At 42.1% G+C, this 24,083-nt stretch overlaps 1 protein-coding gene across 3 annotated transcripts in view; it reads right to left on the reverse strand.

Annotated features, from left to right (window-relative positions):
• SLC35B3 (solute carrier family 35 member B3) overlaps nucleotides 1–24,083 on the reverse strand; it is a 756,207-nt gene that overhangs the window by 409,566 nt on the left and 322,558 nt on the right. For all 3 annotated transcript variants that reach the window (XM_044065422.1, XM_044065425.1, XM_044065423.1), the window contains 2 exons: nucleotides 12,762–12,883; nucleotides 6,845–6,999 (listed from right to left, as the gene is read on the reverse strand). In XM_044065422.1, the coding sequence (XP_043921357.1) occupies nucleotides 6,845–6,999; nucleotides 12,762–12,883 (277 nt within the window). The remainder of the gene's footprint in view (nucleotides 1–6,844; nucleotides 7,000–12,761; nucleotides 12,884–24,083) is intronic.

Raw genomic sequence — 24,083 nt, forward strand, 5'->3', positions numbered from 1 at the left:
AAGTCCACGTGCCTTGGACGGATCTGCCCATGCAATCCCCCCCACCCAAGGAGAGAAGCATCTGTGGTCACCGTGACTTGGGGAGGGGGTATAACAAAGGGGCGGCCTTCTTAAAGGTCTCTGGAATGGAGCCACCAAAGAAGCGATTCCCTGCAAATCCTGGTGAGAGGAATAGGTGTGGTCAGGGGTTGACAGAGGAGGGACCATTGTACTTGTAACGTCCACTGAAGGATCCTCATCTTGAGGCGAGCGAAGGGGGATAGATTGATGGCCGCTGCCATAGATCCCAGGGCCCTCAGGAATAGCTCCGCTGGTGGGGCTGAGGATCGTAATAGATCTAGAATGTGAAGGCTCAGATTGCGAAGCCTGTCCGTAGTCAGAAAGACTCTGGATTGAGTAGTGTCTATCCTGGCCCCTATGAATTCTAAAATCTGAGTGGGTTGAAGGGAGGATTTCTGGAGATTTATTGTGATCCCTAGGTGGCGGGCAAGGCGTAAAAAGTAGTCCCTGCCTGAGCAGAGTTGATGCCTGGTGGGGGCGGTTAGGAGCCAGTCGTCCAGGTACAGAAATACCTGTATTCCCTGAAGCCTCAGGTGGGCCTCTACAACTGCCATGACCTTGGTGAACACCCTGAGAGCTGTGGTGAGATCGAAGGGTAGGACCCTGAACTGATAATGGCTGGCTCCCAGCCGAAAGCGGAGGAACCTCCTGGATGGTCTGTCCATCAAAATGTGGTAGTACGCATTCTTGAGGTCTATTGAGCAGATCCAGTCATTCTCCTGTAGAAGTGGGAGAATGGATTGAATAGTGACCATCCGGAACTTTTCCTTGGCAATTTACAGGTTCAGCGTTGACAGGTCGAGGATGGGTCGTAAGTCCCCCGTCTTTTTTGGCACCAGAAAGAACCAGGAGTAAAAGCCTGATCCGGATTGTTCGGGGGGGGGGGTCGCGCTGGATGGCTCTTTTTCTTAGCAGCCCTAAGATTTATGATGCTGCTGCCTCCCTCTGATCAGGTGGGACATCGGGGAGTTTTGTTGCTCGGGGAGGGTGAGATAGGAACGGGATTGAATATCCTCTGGATATGATTTGGAGCACCCAGCGATCTGTTGTGATGGACTCCCATTTCGCCAGGTGTTCTGAGAAGCACCCCCAACTGCCTCCAGGGAGGAGCAGTCAGGCAACCCCACAGGGCTGTTGCATGGGTCGATCCAAAAAAGGTTCTCTCGACCCAAAATTTTTCGGACCCCCTCTGCCCCTGGGCCGGCATCCACCCTGTCCTCCTCCGCCTCTAAAGGACGAGGTATCTGGAGTGAAAAGGGATTGTTAGCTTTCCGGAAACAACTTCTTCTTTTGTCCTCTTTGGTTACTGGAGTAGGACCTCTGAGGAGCCGAGAAGCGGATTCCAATGGCAGACAACATCTTCCCGTCTTTCTCGCTCTGGAGAAGCGTATCACGGACGGTATTACCAAACAGTGTGGAACCGTCGAAGGGGGCATTTGTGAAGGACACCTTGAAGGGTTTCACAAAGTCACAGAGATGAAGCCAGGCTTGTCTACGTAAGACGACGCCTGTTCCGCTAGCTCTAGCTGCTCCTTCTGTAGCATGGGAAAGGAGCCGCATAGACGTGTTGGTGATTGACTTGAGAGTAGCCATTCGAGCCGAGAAGGTACGCTTGTCCTCGGCCGACATGGACTCTGGGGGTGATGCAGAGTACTCTTTAATCAGGTCTTGCTGCAGTCTAATCACATGTGCCATATAATTCAGTGACCTTACAGAGAAGGTCGCTGAAGAAAACATCCGCTTTCCCAAATGGTCCATCATCTGAGACTCCTTGTCTGGAGGATGCACAGAGGAACTCTCCCATGCTAATTCCTTTTTAGTGGCAGCCGCCACTACCATGGCATCCACTGGGGCACCCTTGCTCCAAACTGTCCTGTCCGTGGGAGGGCTGAGGATCCTGTCCGGTCTCTTAGGAATTGGTTCAACAGTGTCCGGTTCCTTCCATGCCCTGGTAGTAATGAGGTCTACCAGGGGATCGGCGGGAGTGGACACCCAAGAGGTAGATGGGCCTGGGTCAAACGCCTCCAGAAACACAGACTCATCCGAGGAAGGTTTTTGGGCAGACCACCTTCCTCTAATGCATAACATTTCCATTATGTTTCCGAAGGACACGTCTTCGGGGGGGGGGGGAGTGACCTTAGGGAACCTTCCTCTTCCTCCAAGTCTGTGTCCTCTGTGAGGGACTCGGGTGAGTCCAAGTGCCTCCTCTTGCACTTCCGTTTGTGAGGGACCTCCTCGGGAGGGCTGTCCGAAGAGGCCTCACCAACGATGTCCTGTTCCCCAATGGGAATCATCTGGGACATAAGCGCAGACTGTACCTGGGGCCGGATGATGGAGGACAGGCCCGTATGAGTGGGAATGGTGGGTGGCTCCGAAGCAAGAGCCTGGGGCCTCGAATCCCTCGAGAGGACCTCTCCACGACGTTGAATGCCGATGGGGAACTGCTTTCCCTTGGATCCGAAAGCATTCCCCTCGGATCCGACATGCGGATCGGCACCGAAGGTGACCTGACTGGATCCGAAAGGGCAGTGTGTCCCGACCTTGATGGAGCCGAAGGTCCACTGGCCCTCTCGGATCCGACGTTCAGCTCACGGCCCAGAGAACTTGGATCTGAAAATGGATCCGACAGACTTGAGGGTACAGTCGGCGGCGAAGTAGGAAGCACTGTCGGCGCTGACCCTACCCTGGCTCCAAAGCTAGTCGGATCCGAAAGCTCCGAGCCCCGAAAGCAGGTTGGAGAAGGAGCGATGGGGGCAAAAAAAGGTGTTGAGCTCCCCCCCCAGTGGGGGGGGGGGGAGGCAAGAGCACTCCCATCTGCATCTGGGCCTGAAGAAATCGACGCATCATCCCGTCCATATCAGCGTCTGACAAGCTTCTGGTGGATCTAGAAGAGGCCACCGAAGCCGGCCGGGAAGGCCGCCTGGATGACCTCGAAGGCGACTGGGTTTCCTCCTCTGGCTCCTGGGAGAATCGTGGAGAACAGAGCAGAGAGGGGGAAGGCCCGGAGACTTTAAGGGGAAAAGCGAGCTTTTTAGACAGCGGTGCTGACAAGGTGGATTTGGACCGCCTTTTATGGCTCTGGTGCCTCTCCTTCTCTCTTTCCCTATCTTTCCTCTCTTTTTTTCTGCTTTCCCTTTCCTCCTGGGCCAAGGTTGGAGGGTGAGTCCCGGCCGGGGGATCAGCAGCGACAGGTGGGGCAGCAGCGGCCGACGCCATCGAGGTGGAAGAAGCAGAATCTGGGGGCAAAAGGCCCGCCAGAATAAGCTTCGACCTCCTTTCCTTCAAAGTCCTGGGGTTGAAGGCTGCACAGATGGTGCAGCCCGAAGAAAGGCCATCAACCCTCAGGCAAAGGACACACCGAGTGTGACCATCTGCTGGAGACAGCTTATGGCCACACTCGGTACATTTTGAGAAAATGGCTTTAGGGCCTTCAGCCATTGTAAAGAATAAAGAAAAGTAGGCCTACAGCACACACCTTCACACACGCAGAGGGGGGAGGGAAATAAAACTAACATAACTAAAATACAAGAGAACTACCCAACAAAGACTACAAAATATAGGGGGAATTCACACACACCAAGAAAAGGAAAAATCTGACAGAAAAAAAGTTTTTAAAGACTGACTTGCAGTACTATTGCTCGGAGCTCATTCTAGAGAAGCTTATGGAAGCCGCGGCAAATGAGATCTGAGGGTTAGAGGGAGATGGCAGGGCATTGTGGGTAGGGGTAGGAGCTTGGAGCTCAGATCTACTAGCTTGGAAAGCTGCCGGCTCGGATCAGAGTTGGATCCAATACCCACAGGTTGCAGAGCAAATGAAGTTAACTACTTCAGATGTACAGTTGAGCACAATAAGGTGCTTGCCCATGCAGGTAAGCTCCTTATATCCTATCCAAACACACGTCTAAAGGGAAAGAGACATTCAACAACAGTGGAACAGCAAACAGCCAATTACTAAAAAAACTTAGGACAAACAGCAGACAATTCAAGCAGGGAGGGGTGGGACCATTTCTCCTCTCACCATAAAGAGGAGACCATAACCACCAGGCTAAAAATCAGTAACCATCAACCTCAAATAATCTGCTTGCTGTCTCATCCAAATACAGATGCAAACGTTGAAAGTAGGCGTATGAAGGAGAGGGGAAATTACAAGATTACCAGTCCTTTTTTCCATGAAAAAGAATTTCCTCAATGCAGACTAATGGACTTCCTGATGGATGAAATGCCTTCTGTGTGGAGTCTGCATGTCCTCTCCGCGGTTGGGTGGGCGTTCGAAAGTCATGCGTAAATGCGCGTGCCTTCACTGAAGGTAGCACGTGAAGCTGGCACCTCGGTGTTCGTGAAAATCTACTGCCAATCATTAGCGGACCGGAGTTCCATTGTGGCGACCCCTAACCGGGAAAAGCCGAAAGACAACAACAACATTGAGAGCAGCATATCTTTACATAGAGAGATCCAACAAATCCAATGTTCCAGGTCTATAACTAGATCACCACTGAGTGTGACACGAGAAGCACTATGGATATCATGCATCTAGATTTCAGCAAGGCCTCTGGCACACTGTCTCACAGAAATCAGAAGCAGCAATTATAAGATAAGGGAATATAACTGCAAATGAGGGGCGATTAGGGAACTGATCAAAAGGATACCCTGGCCATCTGGTGATGAGATTTTACAGAAAAGCTTCTCGCTTGTGGAGTGCCACACTTCTCAGCTTCAGGGCTGCTCCTGTTTACAATACCGGTGTTAAATCTTACAATGGAGATATAGAGTAAATACAGCCATTGTCTATACACAATAAAAAGATATGCAGCTTTCACACAGAGGAGACAATTTCCAACAATTCCTGAAATGGTTTGGATTTAATGCAAAAAAAAGTGCAACATTATAACTTTTAGCAGTGGAAATTCATGGAAAACTATGTGCTATAAGGGATGGTCATAAAACGGGCGAGTGAAGAAAAGGGATCATGCAATGTAATGTAGAAAAGCAGGGACAGAAGTAAATGTATAGCTCAGGAGTTTTAATGTCAGCATCCTACTACAGGAGGAACTGGTAAGGGTACATTTGAAGTAATGCATTTACTTCTGGCAGCCATACAGCAAAGGAAACTAGTTTACCATGCAGAATTCAACAGACAAAGGGACTGAGGAAGTAAGGTATAAAGAATGATTCAGAACTTGACATGTACACACTGTGAAAAAGAACAGAATGTTGAGTAGAGCTATAGAGTTGGGGTGAGTGGAGGTGGAGAGGAACAGGAAGGACAAACTGGGATGAATGAGACAAGAATGACAACTGTAAAGTGAATGCATGTTTTTTTTTTCCACGAAGAGGGAGTGATCACCAAAATACAACCAGAAACTGTGGTGCAGTACAGATCAACTGAAAGATCTATTGATGCCTGCAAGCAAATAGATGACAGGATACAGACAAAGTAAAGGAAAGATAGTTATAATCCACTGGTAGGTAGTCTTAACGCACTTGATTTGTGTAATACAGTAAAGGAACCAGTTAGCCCAAGTGAACAAAGCTGGTGACAAGAAGGAAAATGAATGGTACTGGTATACCCACTACCATTATACAGCCATCTGGACTTAGGACAAAGGAACTTTGACCACCCCATTTTAACACAGGCAGAACTTATATTCTAACTGCTATACCTGCTGCAAAAATCCTAGCAGTCAAGGCATGCTCAATTTGGTATCCCCAAAGACCATTAATAACTAGAAACCAGAAGGAAGACTTCTAAGAACAGATGTCTGACTAGCAATTAAAGTGCTTCATCTTATCTAGGTTGGCTAAAGTAACAGTGCTAAGCGGTGTATTTTTGACACAGTCATGAAAAAACTGTTGCATAGTTTGGCCTGTTTATTTTGATAGCCACCTCAAGGGTGGCATACAGCATTCAAGAAACAAATACAAACAATGAGGGAAGACAAAGACATTAGAGAAAGGGAAGACAGTGGCAGAAAGACAAGCCAGAAGACCGACAGACAGATTAATAAATGAAGCACGAACAGATATTACATAACCATAAATCTGTTAATAGACAGCAAAAGCAGACAACATCGTGAAACAAAATCTGTTGCTGCCTAGTTGTGATTATCTGGTGTGTAGACTATATACTTTTCAAAACATTTTGTATGCCTGTAAAATGTCTTATTTGCTGGCAGCCTACTGTTCAGCTGCTTTGAATGGTTGTTCTGATACAGCAATTTAATTTGAGCAGTATTTCTGTCTAAATCCACTCTATGAATGTCTTAACACACAAAAGGACAAATACTAGCCCAACAGATTTAATGGTTTCCCTTTTGTTCATACTCAAGTACTTCCTGAACTCTTAATTACATCATCTCTGCCGGCTGTCACATTTGAAAGTTCTCTGTCAATCCCTTTTCAAGTCTACACTATACTTTTGAAACTCAAGAAAACTAACATGTCAACACTGTTTAAAGTGCATGAATATTTTTTTTTCTATAATTCAGAATACAAAAAGGAAACTCATATAAGAGATGAGATTAAATGATAATGTTCAACAAAAAAAAAATGTGATCAGACCTAACGGTAAGTTGTAAAGCCCTGGAAAATATATATATTTTTATTTCAAACAAATTACTCTGGTTCCAGAATTCACTTAATTTGTGATGCTAATGAGAATTAAAAAAAATAAATAAATAAAAATAAAAGACTCAAAAATTCATACTGTTGCAGCTCGCTTATTTTACTGTCATCTTTTTCACTTTCTCTTCAGTTTATTAAGTCAATTTATTAATGCAACATGTACCTTGTATAAAGACTCCTCCAATCATAACAGGAAGCAGTTTGCAGCACTTGAAGATGACTTGAGTAGGATAATTAAGGTATCCCAGAGAAGTGTTTGACAAGCCCATAGTTCCCACTGTCAACAAAGCTATAAGCATGTATGTCTTTCCTGGTATTCTGCAAAAAAAACAGACACACGTTAGCTGGTCCTACATTTATGAATCCACTACATGCAACTAAAATATATCAAGATACAATGCTTTTCAACCAACCACATGATGACTATAACAACAGACAGACTATTATCAAAAAGCAGACACTTTGAGCTTCTAAAGTGCCTTTTTCTTTTTTCTCAATAAACTCTATTACTTTGAAACAAATGGACAGCTTTAGGGTGAAAGGTCATTTAAAGTCAGTTTCTATTAGACATAAACTTTAGAAGGCAGAGATCAAGTTAAATTTTGGATATGATGCCGTCTAACCTCAGTGCACTAACCTGCAACAAAATGGCTTTGCAATATCAGTACTGTGTGTCCATACCTCTCAGCCTCTTTGCAAAAAATCTGGACAAAGCCTAAAATAATGGCAGGGACAATGACCCCAAAACAGGGACAGATTTTAAATAATGCTCTTATCAACTTAGAAAGTTGCCAGATTAACAGGATTTGTGTTAGCATGCATTTTCTGAATGGCATGAAGTTTGAAACTGAAATGTATATTATTATTTAGTGACTTCAATCCAAAATGATTTGACAGAAAATCACCAATTTTATGAGGTACAGACCAAAATTATGAGGCAAAAATCTGGACTTTCTGTGAAAATATGCACAAATAAGAGAGGTATGTTTGTATCATATAAAGATTTAGGATGTAATAAACTACTTCTGGTATGAAAATTCACTAATTGCAATTACATACTATTGGCAAGTATTTTGTTTACTCAAGATTACAAACAAGTGTTCTATAATCCTGGCAACTGTTTTACTTTCACAATATCCTTATTAATGTTTCATGGATGTCTTGCTTGCTATACAAACTCTGGTTCACTAAACTGGTAAAAATGATCCATTTTGACATCACAGGACAGTCCAAATGGTAAAAGTACTGTGAAAAGAGTGAAAGCTGAAAGACCTGAAAACCTAAGGTTTACAAAAAATTGCTTTGTTCATCTGCTGATCATCTGTTTTACAGAAAATACTGTCAGCCTGTTTATGGTGGCTTCAGCCACAACACCATGCAGCACTTCAGAAATAAAATTTTCGTACTTCATGATGTGCTAAATTAAGTGGATATAGAGCAACCATCATGCCTGAATAATTCACCCTTTCTAAGAAGAGGGATATGCATGTGCCCCCCCCCCCCCCCCAAGAATTAATTATACTTTTTCACAAACAAAGGAGCTCAGGGATAGATTATGCTACTCACCTTGGTACTTGAGAGTGGTCTCGGGCTCTCCCCTCTTTCAGCTTCTGATACCTGTATTACATCTCTATTTGTATGAAGAACCAGGTAATACAAGGCATTCTGACTTCCCAACAGGTGCTACCTTTGGTACTAGTCCCACATACAGCTGGAGCGGCTGCTTTACTAACTTATTCCATTAGCATCAAAGGAATTTTCCATTAGGTCAGCCTTATACCTTGAAGAACCTCTCCAGTGTACAACACTGACTCAGGTCAGACTAGTGAGCCACACCCCTCTTTTGGAATCAGGCATAACTTTCTGATGTGGAGTAACTGTTCAGCACAGTCTGTTACTCCATACCAAACACCTTTTGAAATGCAGACCACAGTCTCCTCCAAGCAAGGACAAGAGCCAAACATCACAATTTTGCCTGAATGTATCAGCAGCAGAATCAGCAGACAGTACAGGGACTCTATCCTTGATTTATGTGGCAGTGGTATGAAACAAAGTGTGGTACTCTGGGTTGCAAAAAACTGCCAACCTGGCATTACAACCACCACTTCAGTCTACTTAAGTATGGACTATAGAAGCTGAGCCAAAGAAGAAAACAAAGTACTATGCCCAATTTATATTACCAAAACAGCCAAAGGCATTATACTCCACTGCAGCATCAGTTATGGCATACATGCACTTTAAAAACCAAGGATAAGAGAAATGTTAAGGTTCCAACAATGTTTCTTCTGCCTCATGTAAACTGTAATTATTCATCTCTACCTGCAGCTACATTCTAATGCTGCCACTAGAGCTAATTAACTCATTATCTACAAAAGTTTCAGTTATTCAGCAATAATATATACGTTACCATAACAAATGTAAAGCTGTCATAATTCCAAAATTTATTCCTCCTTTTACAGCTGCAGTGCATCATCATAATCTTCTCAATTATAAGACAGGTAGTGTGAAATACAACACATGAAAAGACCACTACAAAGAGTGCGCTCTAAAGGTGAATCACTGATTATAAGACAGTTACATGAGCACTGTGAAACATGCAGATGACTAGCTTGTACTATGGCATGTTCTCACAGTTGAACTACTGTTACACTTTTATTGAGGCAGACATTCTAAACAGCATAAGGCACCAGCCAAAACAGATTCAGTTATATAAATGCTGAAAGGTCTTCCCCTTCTGAGTTAGAGCTATTGTGTCTTGGTCTGGTACCTCACTACATTACATACAGCATCAACGAATGTCACAAGTATGCCTCCAAACAACATACATCTGAAGTGTGTATACTATGAAAAACAGCACAATCATGCTAAACACGATTTTATGTGGTGTAAAAGGAGCTCAGAACTGAAATAAAGGGTCAAGAGAAGTCTGCTGAGGATTCAGAACATGGTGAAGGAAGAAATGTTTAAATTTTATCCTACAATACAAATTTTAACTGATGTATTAACAGCATTTTGCAAAAAGTCCTTACTTTCTGAGACCATCTTTTGCAAGGAGTCTCAAAAGCAGATATGTACCTCTCAAGTGAGAGAAAAGCTTGAGAAGCTCTTCCTAACAGCTTTCTCATCAGCAATCATGCACTACTTTACGCACACTTTTATTTTATATACAGGCAGTGAAACAGGAAAGTTTCATAGAAGCATAGATATTCAAAGACCATAGTCTTAATACTATTCAAGTCTTGACAACACCCTCTCCTCCGGCTAAATCTCCTTTCTTCAGGAGAGTTATACGAGTCAATGCCAGACTAAATCTGTGGATAGTGATCCAGTAATCTAGATCATGTTTAAAAGAAGATAGTGAGTTCCACTGTTTAACATGCACACAAAGTTTATTCCAGAGGTGTTGGGTTATAAACCTGTCTCTACCATGTTTTAATTTATCTGCTGGTGAAGATTTAGCTCCCTGTGTTTAGTACAAGTGGATTGGACTTGTGAATAAACAGGAGTGTCTAATGGCAAAGTCAGCGAGACAGAGATCTCCCCTCAAAAGTCTGTAAGACACTGAATAAAGGGATCGAGCTTCCAGGCTTGCCTTGGTAGCTTAGGGACTTTCGGCCTATGATCTTTTTGCGTAAGAACATTTGGCGTTTTTCTAAACATGATGGATTGTCTGATATGTTTAGTCAGATACATCCCAAAGGGGACAAATGGCTTGATCAATGCCAAGTGTAAGGTAGCAATTACCTCTTTAGACCTTGATGATATTCCGTTGTCAATTAGGTTGGCTAAATGAAAGGATTTTCTGATAACCATTGTCATATGACTGTCAAAACATAGGGAGCTATCACCCAAATACCAAAGTTCCTAACTACATTTTCGCTTTGTAGTCTTGTTCTCTATGTAGTATGATGATGATGATGATGGGAGGAGTTGTGTACCAAAAGTAAAGTGATCATGGCATGTTGTAGCAGGCTTGCAAACCTTAACACACAATTATTTCCACCACCGTTTTAAACTAAAAGATTTCATCACTGCTCATTTGTAAGTAATAATTATGTACGTAGATGCTGTATCACTGTAGTTAGTTCTATTCTCAAGCAATATATAAAACAAAAAGTGAGTTTGGTACAGGAAATGCTATCCCATTTTTGATAATTACCCTCATCCAATCTAACCAAGAGCCAGTCAATCATTCTCTCCACACACAGGAATTAGGCAACCACAACAAAAATGTGTAGTTGATGTAGCAATAAACTACTTTTTTTTGTTTTAGTATTTCTGGGTCCCACTTCCACAATGACCATCAAGCCATCAGTTTGTATAACCAACCTATCAATTTGTTGCTCCAGGAGGTGAGCTTTGGGTACTGTTTATGGTGCAGTCATTGTTTGAGAGAATGGAGTTATTTTATGAGCTAAACTCCCAGAACTTCATGGTGTTCTGCGCTTCTGAACTGTTTCAGCTGCAAAGCACTTTTGCACATGTCAGCTTCCCTCTCTGCAGCACAAGCCTTGCAACACTTGGATCACTGCACCCATTCATGAAGGTAAAACATATGCACTACTGCTTTTCTCCTTGGGTCTTCACTGAGAATGGGCCCCCTGGCACATTTGGACCAACACGGTTAACAAATGTTAATAAATATAAATAAAAATACTGAATGTACCAAATAATTATTTTAAAAATACTTTCTTCATGTAATGCAAATTAATACTACTCTGCAAATCCTTAACACATAGGATGCTAAATGCATACATAATGCTGTTTTGAAATCCACTCATTCAGTACAATAAATCTGCGTACATCAGCATGTTACTCTAACATAGTTCGACTGGATCATTTTGTACTAATAAGTGTCCATCCATCCATACATACATACGCTTAGTGAGCTGGAAGAGAACTTTCAGCCACCGCTAAAGGCTACTGTAGAGTGATGGTGCCAGAGCATTCCACTCCTCCCCTCCACACAATATATACGTGCACATACACGTGTACACACACAAGCACTGCACAAAGCATGCATTTTTATCACTGTTTGACATTAGTGGTATTTGTGAATTATGCTAGTATCTGCAAAACATCTTTGTCCACATTCTATACTGCATCACTGCACTTAACATATATTTCAACATATTGTGTACAAGAGCATGAAACAGAATTAATTTCTGACCCAAACTAAAGAGTTTTGTTTTGGACTATTGCCTTGTGTTAATGTTTTGAACAATTTAATATTTTATCAACAAGTTTTGAAACAGTAAATGCTTTACTCCAAAAGAGTTAGGATATCATGATGGGTTGCTTAGACTTAAATGTTCTGACTGTGTCTGAGCAAAACCTTTCCCATTCATTTCAGTGCCACTGTATTCCTTTTTACTTCTTTTATGACATTTTATCTCTGAAATAACCAGGTCAATTAAATGAAAAATACTACTGTAGCATTTATGTAAGAAACAAGGCATGCCAAACATTGTGTCAATTTTTAAAAACAAAAATTAAGACATTAAATGATTATGAATCCTGTTACTCATCTGGTCAGGACAAAACAGACTAACATTCGTGAGTTTTGTTCAAGTAAATTTATTATGTACAAACACATCAGGATTGAGGCTTAATAACTTTAACTTAGATAAACTTATAAACAAACTAGCTATTACACTCACTCATACATGCTCACTCTCTGGCTGCACTCTCAAAATGGCACTAAAGCTAACGTGCTGTCCTTGAAATGCTTCTTAAAGTTACAACACACACACACACACACACACACACACACACACACACACACACACACACACACACACACACACAGTTCTACACATCCTAATTAAGAGGGAATTGCTTACAACATGGTAGTGAAGTTTAAAAGAAATACTAGCCAGCTTACATCTGCAGCAAATAACAGACACAGCCATTTTAAACAAAGATCAGTAAATGCTGTTACATCAGTATTAAATGGCACAGATAATGTCTGATGAGTACGCACCATTCAAACATTCTTCTATCATCAGTGAAGCAAGTATTTTGCTACAAAGCAACTATCAGTATGATCCAGAGGTCAAGTAAGAACTTTAGAGTCTTACCTTCTTCTCTTATCTTGAATAAGCTGAAGCTCCACAAGTCCAAATAAGGAATAAAATCCAAACTGTACTAATGTTAGATACCACCCAAAAGGCTTAAATCCTTCCAAGGAGAAAATCAATTCCTGTTGGAGAGAAACATCAAATGAATACTGAAATACTTGAGACACAATATCATTTTATGCTACACAAACATCATCAAACATGCTCAACCTTCTATAAAGCTCAAGTTACATGAGGTGACCATAATACTACATCTTAAAAACTACATCTGAACCAAGGGAATTGACAATGAGACAGAAAGTACCTGCCATCGGATTTTCAGCAGTCCTACACTGCACTGACCAACACCATCATCATGCTTCAGACTTCAGAATATTTTATTTATTTATGTATTTTACATTTGTTTACTGGGAAAGTCCAACTGGACAAAATGTCCTATTTCAACGGAGGCCTGGGCAGAAAACCTCCACATTAAAAATAACCATACGATACATATATAATGTATAGATACAAGTATTGATTTAATCTCAGATAGCAAAAAAAAAAAAGCAATGTCTTTCGGCTTCTCCTGTTAGAGGTTGCCACAGCGGATCACCGGCCCGCAGATTGATCGGCAGTGGAGTTTTTATGGTGTTGAGTTGCCAGCCCTGTGCCCAACCTTTAGAGAAGGCACACACACACACACACACACACACACACACACGCACACACACACGCACACACACGCACACACACGCACACACACGCACACACACGCACACACACACACACACACACACAAATATGCACCAACCTGCATGTCTTTAAAACTCACTTCACCACAGGGACAACATGCAGACTCCGCACAGAAGGCGCTCCAGCCGAGAATCAAAACAGAGAACTTCTTGCTGGTAGGTGACACCACTAACAGCTGCACCACCGTGGTCTGTATTTAATCTCAGCTACAAGTACAAAATGAAAATACATGTTATACATTTCACTGATACAATCATATAGTCTAGACAGGATACAAATAATAGCAGTACTGTGATTGTAGGTAGAAAACAAGCAAGTTAAATATACATTTGCTCAGTATGGGTATACTATTCAAATACAAAAGTAATAGGTTGTGTTCCTTTAGCTGCTTTAAGACACCTATTTCCTAACCAAGGCTTGTGCAAGAGCAGGTCCATGATTCTGATAGGTGTGATTTGAGAAGTTTTTTAATGCTGGAAGTGTTAGCAGTTGTTCTGATATTTAATGGCAGGGAATTCTAAGTTTTGGCTATGCAGTTGGAGTAAAGGGAAAAGTACAGTTTTGTACCTACCATAAATGTAGATGTTCGAGTGTTCACCCTGCTGCAGTCATCACACTTGGGTTATCCTGCCATCAGGCGGTCCCGCAGTCGGCCTGAGTTCCAAAGTCTTGGTCCAGCGTCAGTTGCTGTCGCTTCTTCCCTGTCGTCAGAGCGCCAGGGGTATACAAGAGGCATCCGACGCCATTTTCTTCTGTTTTTCTTGCCCCAGATGTCAGGTGCCCCCAATAGGTAGGCTATATATATATATATATATATATATATATATATATATATATATATATATATATATATGTATTTAGATAAAAATAAAACAATACCTTTAGGCACAAGCAAATACACCACAGAGGTTGTATAGGATAGAGTGGTATAGATAAGTTCATCTAGTTCAGAGGGGATGGAGGGAGGGTAACCTGGACTGCAGCAGGGTGAACACGCGAACATCTACATTTATGGTAGGTACAAAACTGTACTATGTTCATCGTGTTACCCTGCTGCAGTCATCACACTTGGATTGAATCCCAAAGGTAAGGACGGGAGGTGGAGTTAAACAGGGTTAGAAGGAGCTAGTAAGCCCTGCAAAACTGCAGTGGCAAAACCAGCTCTACTCTTAGAATATAGAGGTAAGTGATAGTGTTTGGTGAAGGTGTGCACTGAACTCCAAGTTGCAGCTTCCAGAATGTCCTTGGTTGGCACTCCCCTGAGAAAGGCTGTTGATGTAGCTGTAGCCCTGGTGGATTGGGACCTAATGTTAGCAGGTACCGGTTTCCCATGATGCGTGTAGCAGAAACGTATGCAATGCCGTATCCATTTAGAAATGGTCTGTTTTGAGATAGCTTTTCCTTGTGATCCTGTAGCATATGCTACAAAGAGTTGGTCAGAATTTCTGAAAGCCTTAGTTTTATCCAAGTAGTAACGTAATTGCCTGTGAATGTCCAATGAGTGCAGGAGTTTTTCGTCTTTGTTCTGGGGATTGGGAAAAAGGTGGGCAAATGAATGGTTTGGTTTAGGGCCACACTGGATACCACCTTTGGCATAAAGGAAGGATTAGTTCATAGACAGACTCTGTCTTGATGAAAAATGAGGAAAGGCTCCACTGCCATTAGTGCCTGTAGCTCTGAGACTCTTCTAGCTGCGGTTATTGCAAGTAGCAGGGCAGTTTTCCATGAAAGAAATTTGAAATCAGCTGAAAAAGCTGGTTCAAAGGGCGGCAGTGTAAGCTTTTCCAGAACAAATCTGAGATCCCAAGTAGGTGTTGGTACTCTCCTTGGCGGTCTTATGTTCTTAGCCCCTCTGAGGTACTGTCTTAGGAGTGGATGTGAGAATAAAGGAGGATCCGTGTTGTAATGAGCTGAAATTGCTGAGGCGTGGATCTTAATAGATGAAAAGGAAAGACCTTTGTGCAACATCTCAGTTAAATATTCTAGAATCTGAGGAATATTTGGATAAAGGGGATTTTGGCCTTTAGCCTGGTTCCAGGCGCAAAATCTTCTCCATTTGTCTGAATAGGTTTTCCTGGTGCTGGGCCTCCTGGCCTCCAGAATGACATCCATAACTGCTTTGGATAGAGGTGTTGGCTGGTTGTTTAGGTAATTTGCCATGCAGCCAGGTTTAAAGTCTTGAGCTGGCTGTGTAGAATCTGATTGTCTCGCTGGGCGAGCATATGAGGAATTTGTGGTAAAATCCATGGTGGGCCGTGGGCCATGTTCCTTAAAATTGGATACCAATGCTGGCGTGGCCAGTCTGGTGTAATGAGTATCATTTGTGGCCTCTCTAATCTGACTTTCAGCATTACCTTTACTAGAAGAGGCAGTGGAGGAAAGGCATACACTGTTAATGTTTTTCAACTGAATGAGAGGGCGTCCACTTTCCAAGCTTGTGGATGGAATGTCCTTGTGCAAAACTTTTGAAGTTGGTAGTTTTGGGGCCTTGCAAACAGATCTATGTCTGAGCGTCCCCATTTTTGAGCTATCATTGCAAATACTTGTGGATCTAGTTTCCACTCGTGTGGATCGATTATGTTTCTGCTTAGGTCGTCTGCCAATGTGTTTTTCTTTCCTGGCAGGAATTGTGCTTGTAATTGAACCTGGTAAGACAGTGCAGTGTTCCACAAGGTCATTGCTTGCCTGCACAGTGGGTAGGAATGTGTGCCACCTTGCTTGTTTATGTACCACATTACTGTGGTATTGTCCGTCTTTATTATTAGTTGTCCTGGGTGTAAGAGGTTCTTGGAAGCTGTTAGGGCATTCTGTACTGCTTGCATTTCTTTTTGATTGATATGCAGATGCCTCTGATCTGTAGTCCATTTGCCCTGAATGCACTGTCCTGCCATGTGTGCTCCCCAGGCATAGTCCGATGCATCTGTTGTCATAGTTTGCCTGGCTGTGGGTAAGGTGAAAGGCTGACCCCTGTTGAGGTGACATGCCTGTGCCCACCATAGAAACTCCTGTTGAAGGCAGGGAATGAGTGGTATCATTGTTTCCTAGCTGTGGCTGTGCTGAGTCCCTACGCTTTTCAGGTACCATTGTAATTTCCTCATATGCAGTTTTGCAAATGGTATTAGTAGTATGCAAGATGCCATGAATCCCAAGGCCTGCAGAATTTTTCTTGCAGGGAGTTAGGTCTTTGTTGCCATTATTCTGAAATATTGAGTCAGCTGTTGTTTCTTGTCTGGCGTGAGATAAGCCATCTGGGCTGTTGTATTCAAGCTGGCACCCAGGAATATTATGTTTTGTGAGGGCACTAGTTTTGATTTCTTTTTGTTTACTGTGTACCCTAGGAAACTTAGAAGGTGTTTGACAAATGCTAGATGCTTTAAAAGAATGTCCTTGCTTTCTGCTTGAATAAGGCAGTCGTCCAGGTATGGGTATATTTGAATTCCTCTTTGTCTGCTGTATGCAATTACTGGTGCCAGGCATTTTGTGAAGACCCTGGGTGCAGTATATAAGCCAAAGGGCAGTGCAGAGAATTGATAATGCGTTGAACCTGCAATAAAGCGGAGGTATCTTCGGCAATTTTGTCTGATAGGGACATGCAGGTATGCTTCCTTGAGGTCCAACGTTACTAGTCAAGCATTCTTGCCCAGCATGGGAAGAAGCTGCTGTAGTGTTAGCATCTTGTATTTTGGTACTTGCAGATAGGTGTTCAGAATTGAAAGATCCAGAATGGGTCTCCATGTTTCATCCTTTCTTGGGACTAGAAAGAGTCTTGAGTAAAATCCTTGTGCTTGCTCCTGTGTAGGTACCTGTTGAATGGCTCTCATGTCCATGAGAGCTGTAATTTGTTTTTGTGCCTCTGCCCATTGATTTGGTGGCAGGTTTGGCATTCCTTTTATCCTAGGTAAGGTATGAAAGTGGAATCTGTATCCTTGAGAGACAATGTCTAGAACCCATTTGTCTTTTGTGATGTTGTGCCAGTTGTCTGCAAAAAATGCTAATTTTCCTCCCAAGGGAGCTACCAGGAGAGAATTGCTTGGTAGTTTGAGGATTAAGTCATTGTGTTTGTCTTCTACTAGCCTGGGGCCTGTCTTCTCCTCCTTTCTGGGTAGCAGTACCCCATTAGCGAGGTTTGTAAGGGCCTTGTGACTGACCTCTGCCCCTTGGGCATCTGTATTTGCCTCTCTGTCATCTGTCAGAAGCTGGAAAGGACCAGTTTTTCGTTGGCCAACTTCTGCTGAAACGAGGGTGTTGTACCTGCAAAAAATCCTTGACCGTCTGCATAGACTTTGCCTTATCCTCCATTTTCTTTAAAACCTCTTCTGCTTTGACACCAAATAATACATCCTGCTGTAAAGGTGCATCCAATAATTTTGCTTTAACATCATCAGGAAGGGTTTGTTCTTTTAACCAAGCATGTCTACGTATGACAGAGCCAGTAACAGCTGCTCTACAGGAAGCTTCCAATGAATCAAATCCACATTGTAAGGTATGTTTACCCACCTGTTCAGCTGCATGCAATAGATCCTGCATTTCCTTGAATTCAGACTGTTCAGTATGTGTGCTCATTTTTTTGTTTTAATTGAGACATTATGAATTTCTGATATTTCAGCATGTGAAACTGACAATTTAATGCTCTCATAGCCAGAGTTGCTGAGGTGTATATTTTCTTTCCCCATCTATCTAGGGCTCTGGAATCCCTTTCAGAGGGCACAGGATTTTTAGCCATAGAAGCTTTAGCTCCCTTAGGGCCCTGGGAAATTGTTCCTGGGTCAGCCACAGGGCTTTTATAAAGGAATTTGTGTGAGTCAGGTACTCTGTAGTATCTGTCTGGTTTGGCTGGAGCAGGAGGTAGAGAGTCTGGATTTAGACTAGACTCCAAATAAATATCATCCACAATATCCAAAACTGGAGGGATAACAAGAGGTCTGTGCTGGGGTAGTAAAAGGAACTCTCGGAGCCTTTTCTTAGAATCAGAGTAGTTCTGGCCTTCCCATTGGAAATGTTCCCTCATGGTATGTAAAGTTTCCCCAAAGGAGTAGTCTTCAGGGGGAGATGCTGAGGGAATAGAGTGTCTTCAGCATCAGAGTCTTCATAAGGTGGAAAAGTGTAATCCTGTTCCTCAGAAGAATCTGAGGAAATTGAAACCTGGTCAGAGGAAGCATAATCCTCTTCTTGTCTTGGTCTTTTATCAGGAGGGGGATGGGAACCCCTGATTAGGGTAATCACATCTTCAGCCATCATAAGCATCTGTTTCTTAGGCATGGGGCCTTGAACTGTAGACTGATGTACAGTCTTCTTTGGTTTCAAAGGAGTTTTAAGCTTAGCATAAGATTTTATGGTGAGTGTAGTCGGTCTGAAGACACCTTCTGCAACTGAAGGAGTTTCCACTGCACCGGGGTCTACTTCTGCTCCGGTGTCGGAAGGGCCTAATGAAGATGGCTGCATCAGCCTAGTAGATTCCGTTTGAGAATCCGCAGCTGTCTGGGGTTCCAGTTCTGCGGTCATCAGGGGCTGCGTAGGCGCCTCACTGAAAACCGGAGAACCGGCGACAGGCCCAGCCGAGGCCTCGGAGTCTGGCTTGTTCCTAGGCTGCCTGTCCTTATCCTTGCATTTTTTATGCATGCCGGTCGTCGGTTGCTCCGACGGCATGATATAATTAAATTTCCTACCAAAGTAATGTTGTGCGAAGTCAAAACTGCGTTTGATAGTTCGTTTATTAAACCTAGCACAAAACCGACAACCTGTGACGTCATGGTCTGGGCCTAGGCAAGGAATACAATAGGAATGGAAGTCCTTATGAGGTATTTGCTTCCCACAAGAAATGCAATTGTTAACTTTTTCTGACATCGGACTAATGCAAGAAAAGGTTCCTCAATGGGGTACTTAGCTTTACTGAAGACTTCAGACTGAAATTTGAATCAAAAATCTCAGGTGTCGGCCGACCGGCACTTGCAAACTGCTTCTGCTTCGGGCACCGCGTGGCAAGAAAGACTGAAGAAAATGGCATCGGATGCCTCTTATATACCCCTGGCGCTCTGACGTCAGGGAAAGAAGTGACAGCAACTGACGCCAGACCAAGACTTTGGAACTCAGGCTGACTGTGGGACCGCCTGATGGCAGGATAACCCAAGTGTGATGACTGCAGCAGGGTAACACGATGAGCATCTCCAGCTGCATTGTTAGGTTTGGATATATTTAGGAAAGATATGTTACTGGAATGCAGTACCCTGTTATTGGAGTAGTTTATTAGTAGATTTTGAAGTACTGATATTTTTTCTGGCTGATTTAATATTCGATGGGCGAAGGGGAGTTGATTATAAGCAAGTACATTTGGTAGTTCGAGCCAGGATAGTTATTTTAAAGCCAAACAAAAGACTATTTACAAAGTGTGGATTTCTGTACAGATTTCATAGTTTTTTGTGAACTTTTGTTATGGTCTGTGATATGTGTATATCAAATTTTATATTATGGTCAATGACCACTCCAAGTAATTTTATTTGGGAAACTGGAGGAGCAATTGGTAGTTTAATGATGAGATATTGAATGGTGGGTTGGTGTCTGCAGCTCAAGCTGGATAGAAGAATACAAGACTTACAACATCTCCATACACCTTCTACTTCTCTCCAGTTCTCATCAGTCCCATTCTCAAGTGTCTGAATACTTACAAGGTGATGAAACAGACATGACTAGACCCATATAATGAGAAGAATTCAAAAAGACAGCAAGGTGTTGTCCCAGTGGCATAGAAGGATAATGCCCCATCAATAACCCAAGTGACTACAGTTTCATTTGTGGATCGGGTTACTGACTGCCTATCCTGGGAGGGCGGGAATGAGCTGGACTGGGAGATGGAGGAGGCAGAGTAGTCATGGCCTCTCTATGGCCAAATACAGGCGCACACACTCACGGTAGCCCTCCTATTGCCTCCCTTTCTACACAAAAAGTACATGTGTTTGTTTGCACAGGGAGTGGTGAATGTCTTCACTAGTTGCAATATGATGGCCCCACTTGCCCCAATCTGTTCCACAGTGTGTCGGCAGGTGCAACCCTCCCAAAGCCCTAATGCAGTATGGTCTTACGCATTGCATTGTACGGGGTGCTCTCATTAATGGGACACCCATCCAGTGTGAGGGTCACACTGGGTAGCCTATTGGGCATATGGGGAAATGTGACTTTGGAATACTGGATGAAAGTATAGGGGGGGGGTCTGAAGATAGCTGCAGTGGGAGAAAAAAAAAATAGGCGCAAAATATAAAGACAGCAAGGCACAAATGCACTGTAAACCCAATGAGCCTAACTGAATAAACACAATCAAAGAACCAATATTTCAGCAAGTACTTTGTATAGCTTCTCCTTCTTAATTATTGGTGTTTCCTACAGAAGATCTTATAAGAGGACAGTACCTCAAAAAGTCATAAAATGTAGAAAATGCACATATGTGCAGTAAATACAAGTCAAGAACATCCTACAGTATATACAGTTCTGCAAAATAAATTTCTTCCAGTTTAAATCATAGCATACTTATAACACTTTCAAAATAAAGAGACTAAAGCTACTGTCACAGCTGCAGAAATGTCTTTGAGGGATAAGTTTCCAAGAAAGGCTACAGAAACGGACATGGTCCTGGCAGTGGAAGCCTTCACCAGCTTAAATGAAGCCTTAAGCTGTTTCTGATGTATGCTCAATCAAGCAATATTACAGCGAGTTTCTCATACAACTACTCTGTTTCAGTTCTCGGTGTTTCCAGCATCAGATCCATATCAAAGAACTAAGTACAAAGAAGCAATTAAAAAAAAAATCTAAGGAAGAATAATGCACGTAGAGGCAAAAAAAAAAAGGGCACAAACCTTGTATCCAATTTATAACACCTTGCCAACAGAAGTCTTTTTTTGCCATTTATTAAGTTGTCATTTAAGACAAAGGCACACACACATTAATAGAAAAGAAATCAAAACATTACATTTATCTTATAATTTGCCATTATACATTGCATTTGCATATATATTTTTTTCTGTTTAGCAATTGCTCACTCCATTACATAAATTGCTCATTTTCTGCCTTACTTTAAACCTAACTCCTCCCCCTGAACATTATTATGCAAGTATTTTCAATTTAATTTACTTTTTCCACTTTCTAAAAATCCCACTTCTTGTTCATTTACCTCCTTTAAAATATTCACTACTTAATTACAGATGGTTTAGATTTTGATTTCTATTCATTGCTTTTTTGGCAGCCTTAAACTTAGCAAGGCATTACTATCTACAGGCAATTCAGATCCTGTACACAGCTCAAAAAGGGTAGTTTCCTTAGTTACAGCCATTTGGTCCACCAGCATTTCTAACATATTCTGGAGGGAATTGTTAAAGTCTGCCAACTCACTGTTGTTGTTGTATCTTTCGGCTTTTCCCGGTTAGGGATCACCACAGCGGAACTGTGGTCCGCTAATGATTGGCAGTAGATTTTTGTGTGCCGAGTTGACAGCCCTGACGCACAACATTCAACGAAGGTATGCTCATTCACGCATGTCTCCAGACAGAAGACGCTCTAGCTGAGAATCTAACGGGACAACGTCTTACTGTGAGGCGACAGCGCTACCGCAGCACCACCACCGCAGTCAAAATCTGCCAACTCACTACACTCCCAAAAATCATTTTCACAGTTACCTGTCTTTTCCATCACACCTCCAGTGTTTGGTATCTACCTGAGCAGAAATTCTCTGAAGTCTGCTTGAGGTATAAATACACCTACATTAACACACAAAAAAATCCTAAACCTTACAGACTTGTCACATACTTGGGGAGTCCTACAGACATCCTCATATTGTTTCTTTGTAAATTGCCTTTCCAATTTCTCTTTCCAATCTTTCCTAACCTCCTCTGATCGATTCTTCTAGTTATCATGCAATATTTTATACTTACTAAGTATCCATTTTAATAGCAGGTTCTGTTCTAGGCTCAACTAAAATCTCTACCAGTGCTGGTCTGTCACTTAGCACTCCTGTATCCCTTTCTCTTCACCTACACTCTGGTATCAATCCCTGGTAGGGAAAGCAGGCTCTAATCTGCAATCCGAACTTCTGCTTGGCCTCATCCCACTACCCTCACTAGTTATTTGCTCCCAATACCTTGGGTCCCCTTGACAACTGTCTCTAGTAAATTCCAGCCGCATTCCTGCCTATTTTTGAAATCCCTACTTGCAGTCATCCCTATTAGTAAAATCTCCTCCATTTGCATGTGGGCTTTATTCTTAGAATACCACCTGCAACTTTACAAATATAGTTTTCTGTATGACTGTTGGCATTATTCTTAGGGATCTGCATCTAAAATCCTACTCTCTCTTTATATTACAAATATCCCTCTAGTTTCAACATAATCTATTTCCACTTTGAGTTGTAATATTCTGCTTATGCTATATATATGATTCTTAATATTATAATTCTAAAGTATCCATTCAAATCAGGTAATCCTAAACCACCTTTGTTATACGGGGAGGATCACTTTATCCCACTTAACTCATGCCCTCTTCCTCAACAAATAAACTCTTTCAGATCTTTATTATGTCCACAACTTCTCCTACAGTTAATAAAAATATGCCTGATCTGTGTATCAAACTAAAGGGACTGAAAACATTTTCACTGCTTGCATCTTACTATCCATATTCAAAATCAAGAGCTTACAGTTTCCCAGTCTTTGCATATTCTTTCTTTTTGCCTCCTTTAACATATCTTTAGTTGCTACAAGAAAATCTTTTTTAATACATACACACTTAAATACTTGAATTTATCATCATCTTCACATAAATACGGGTACTACTGAACCAATTCACGTGTGGGGTATAGTTAATCACTATAGCCTTTGTTTTATCTCCAATTATTGTATGTCCTGAAAAGACCTGAACATGACTCAGAATATTTCACAACACTAATGTCCTTTTCTAGACTTACCAAATACAAAATATCATGTGCAAATAAAGCTATTTTTTTCTTGATTACCGTACCAGTTAAGCCCTTGAATTTGTTAGCTCCTTATTTATTTTTTTGCCAATGATTCTAAATATAAAGCACATATACAACGGGGAGAGGACACCCCTGTCTAGTTCTCCTGTTCAACCATAGCTTGTAGGAGAGAAACTCTCCCACTATAATTCATACCTCTGACCCTTCATAAATCCTCTTAATTAACTACTACTATTGTACCATGGAATGCAAATGCTTCCATTGCACTACTCACAAAATCCCAGAAGACGTCATCAAATATTTTCTCTGCATCAATACCCACCAATAATAGCAGTACCTTCTCACATTCTGCTTCACTCTGCATCATTTTTCTATTAACCCCCAAATTCACACTGATCCATATCTATAACTTTTAGTAACACCTTTGCCATCTTCTTATCTAGTATAGACATAAACACTTCATAACAATGGTTTACAACTGAAATGGGTCTATATGAAGCTGGGTATGAGTGGTCTTTACCTCTTTGGGTAATATAGCGACCACAGCCCCCCCAAATGTTAGTACTGTTAAATAGGATCTTTATCACTTTTCCCCTCCTATATTTTTATTTATTTATTTTAACATTTATTAACTA

The sequence above is a fragment of the Protopterus annectens genome, chromosome 3.part0, assembly GCF_019279795.1.
Source record: "Protopterus annectens isolate FY-2018-M chromosome 3.part0, PAN1.0, whole genome shotgun sequence".
In the NCBI taxonomy this organism is placed as follows: domain Eukaryota; kingdom Metazoa; phylum Chordata; order Ceratodontiformes; family Protopteridae; genus Protopterus; species Protopterus annectens.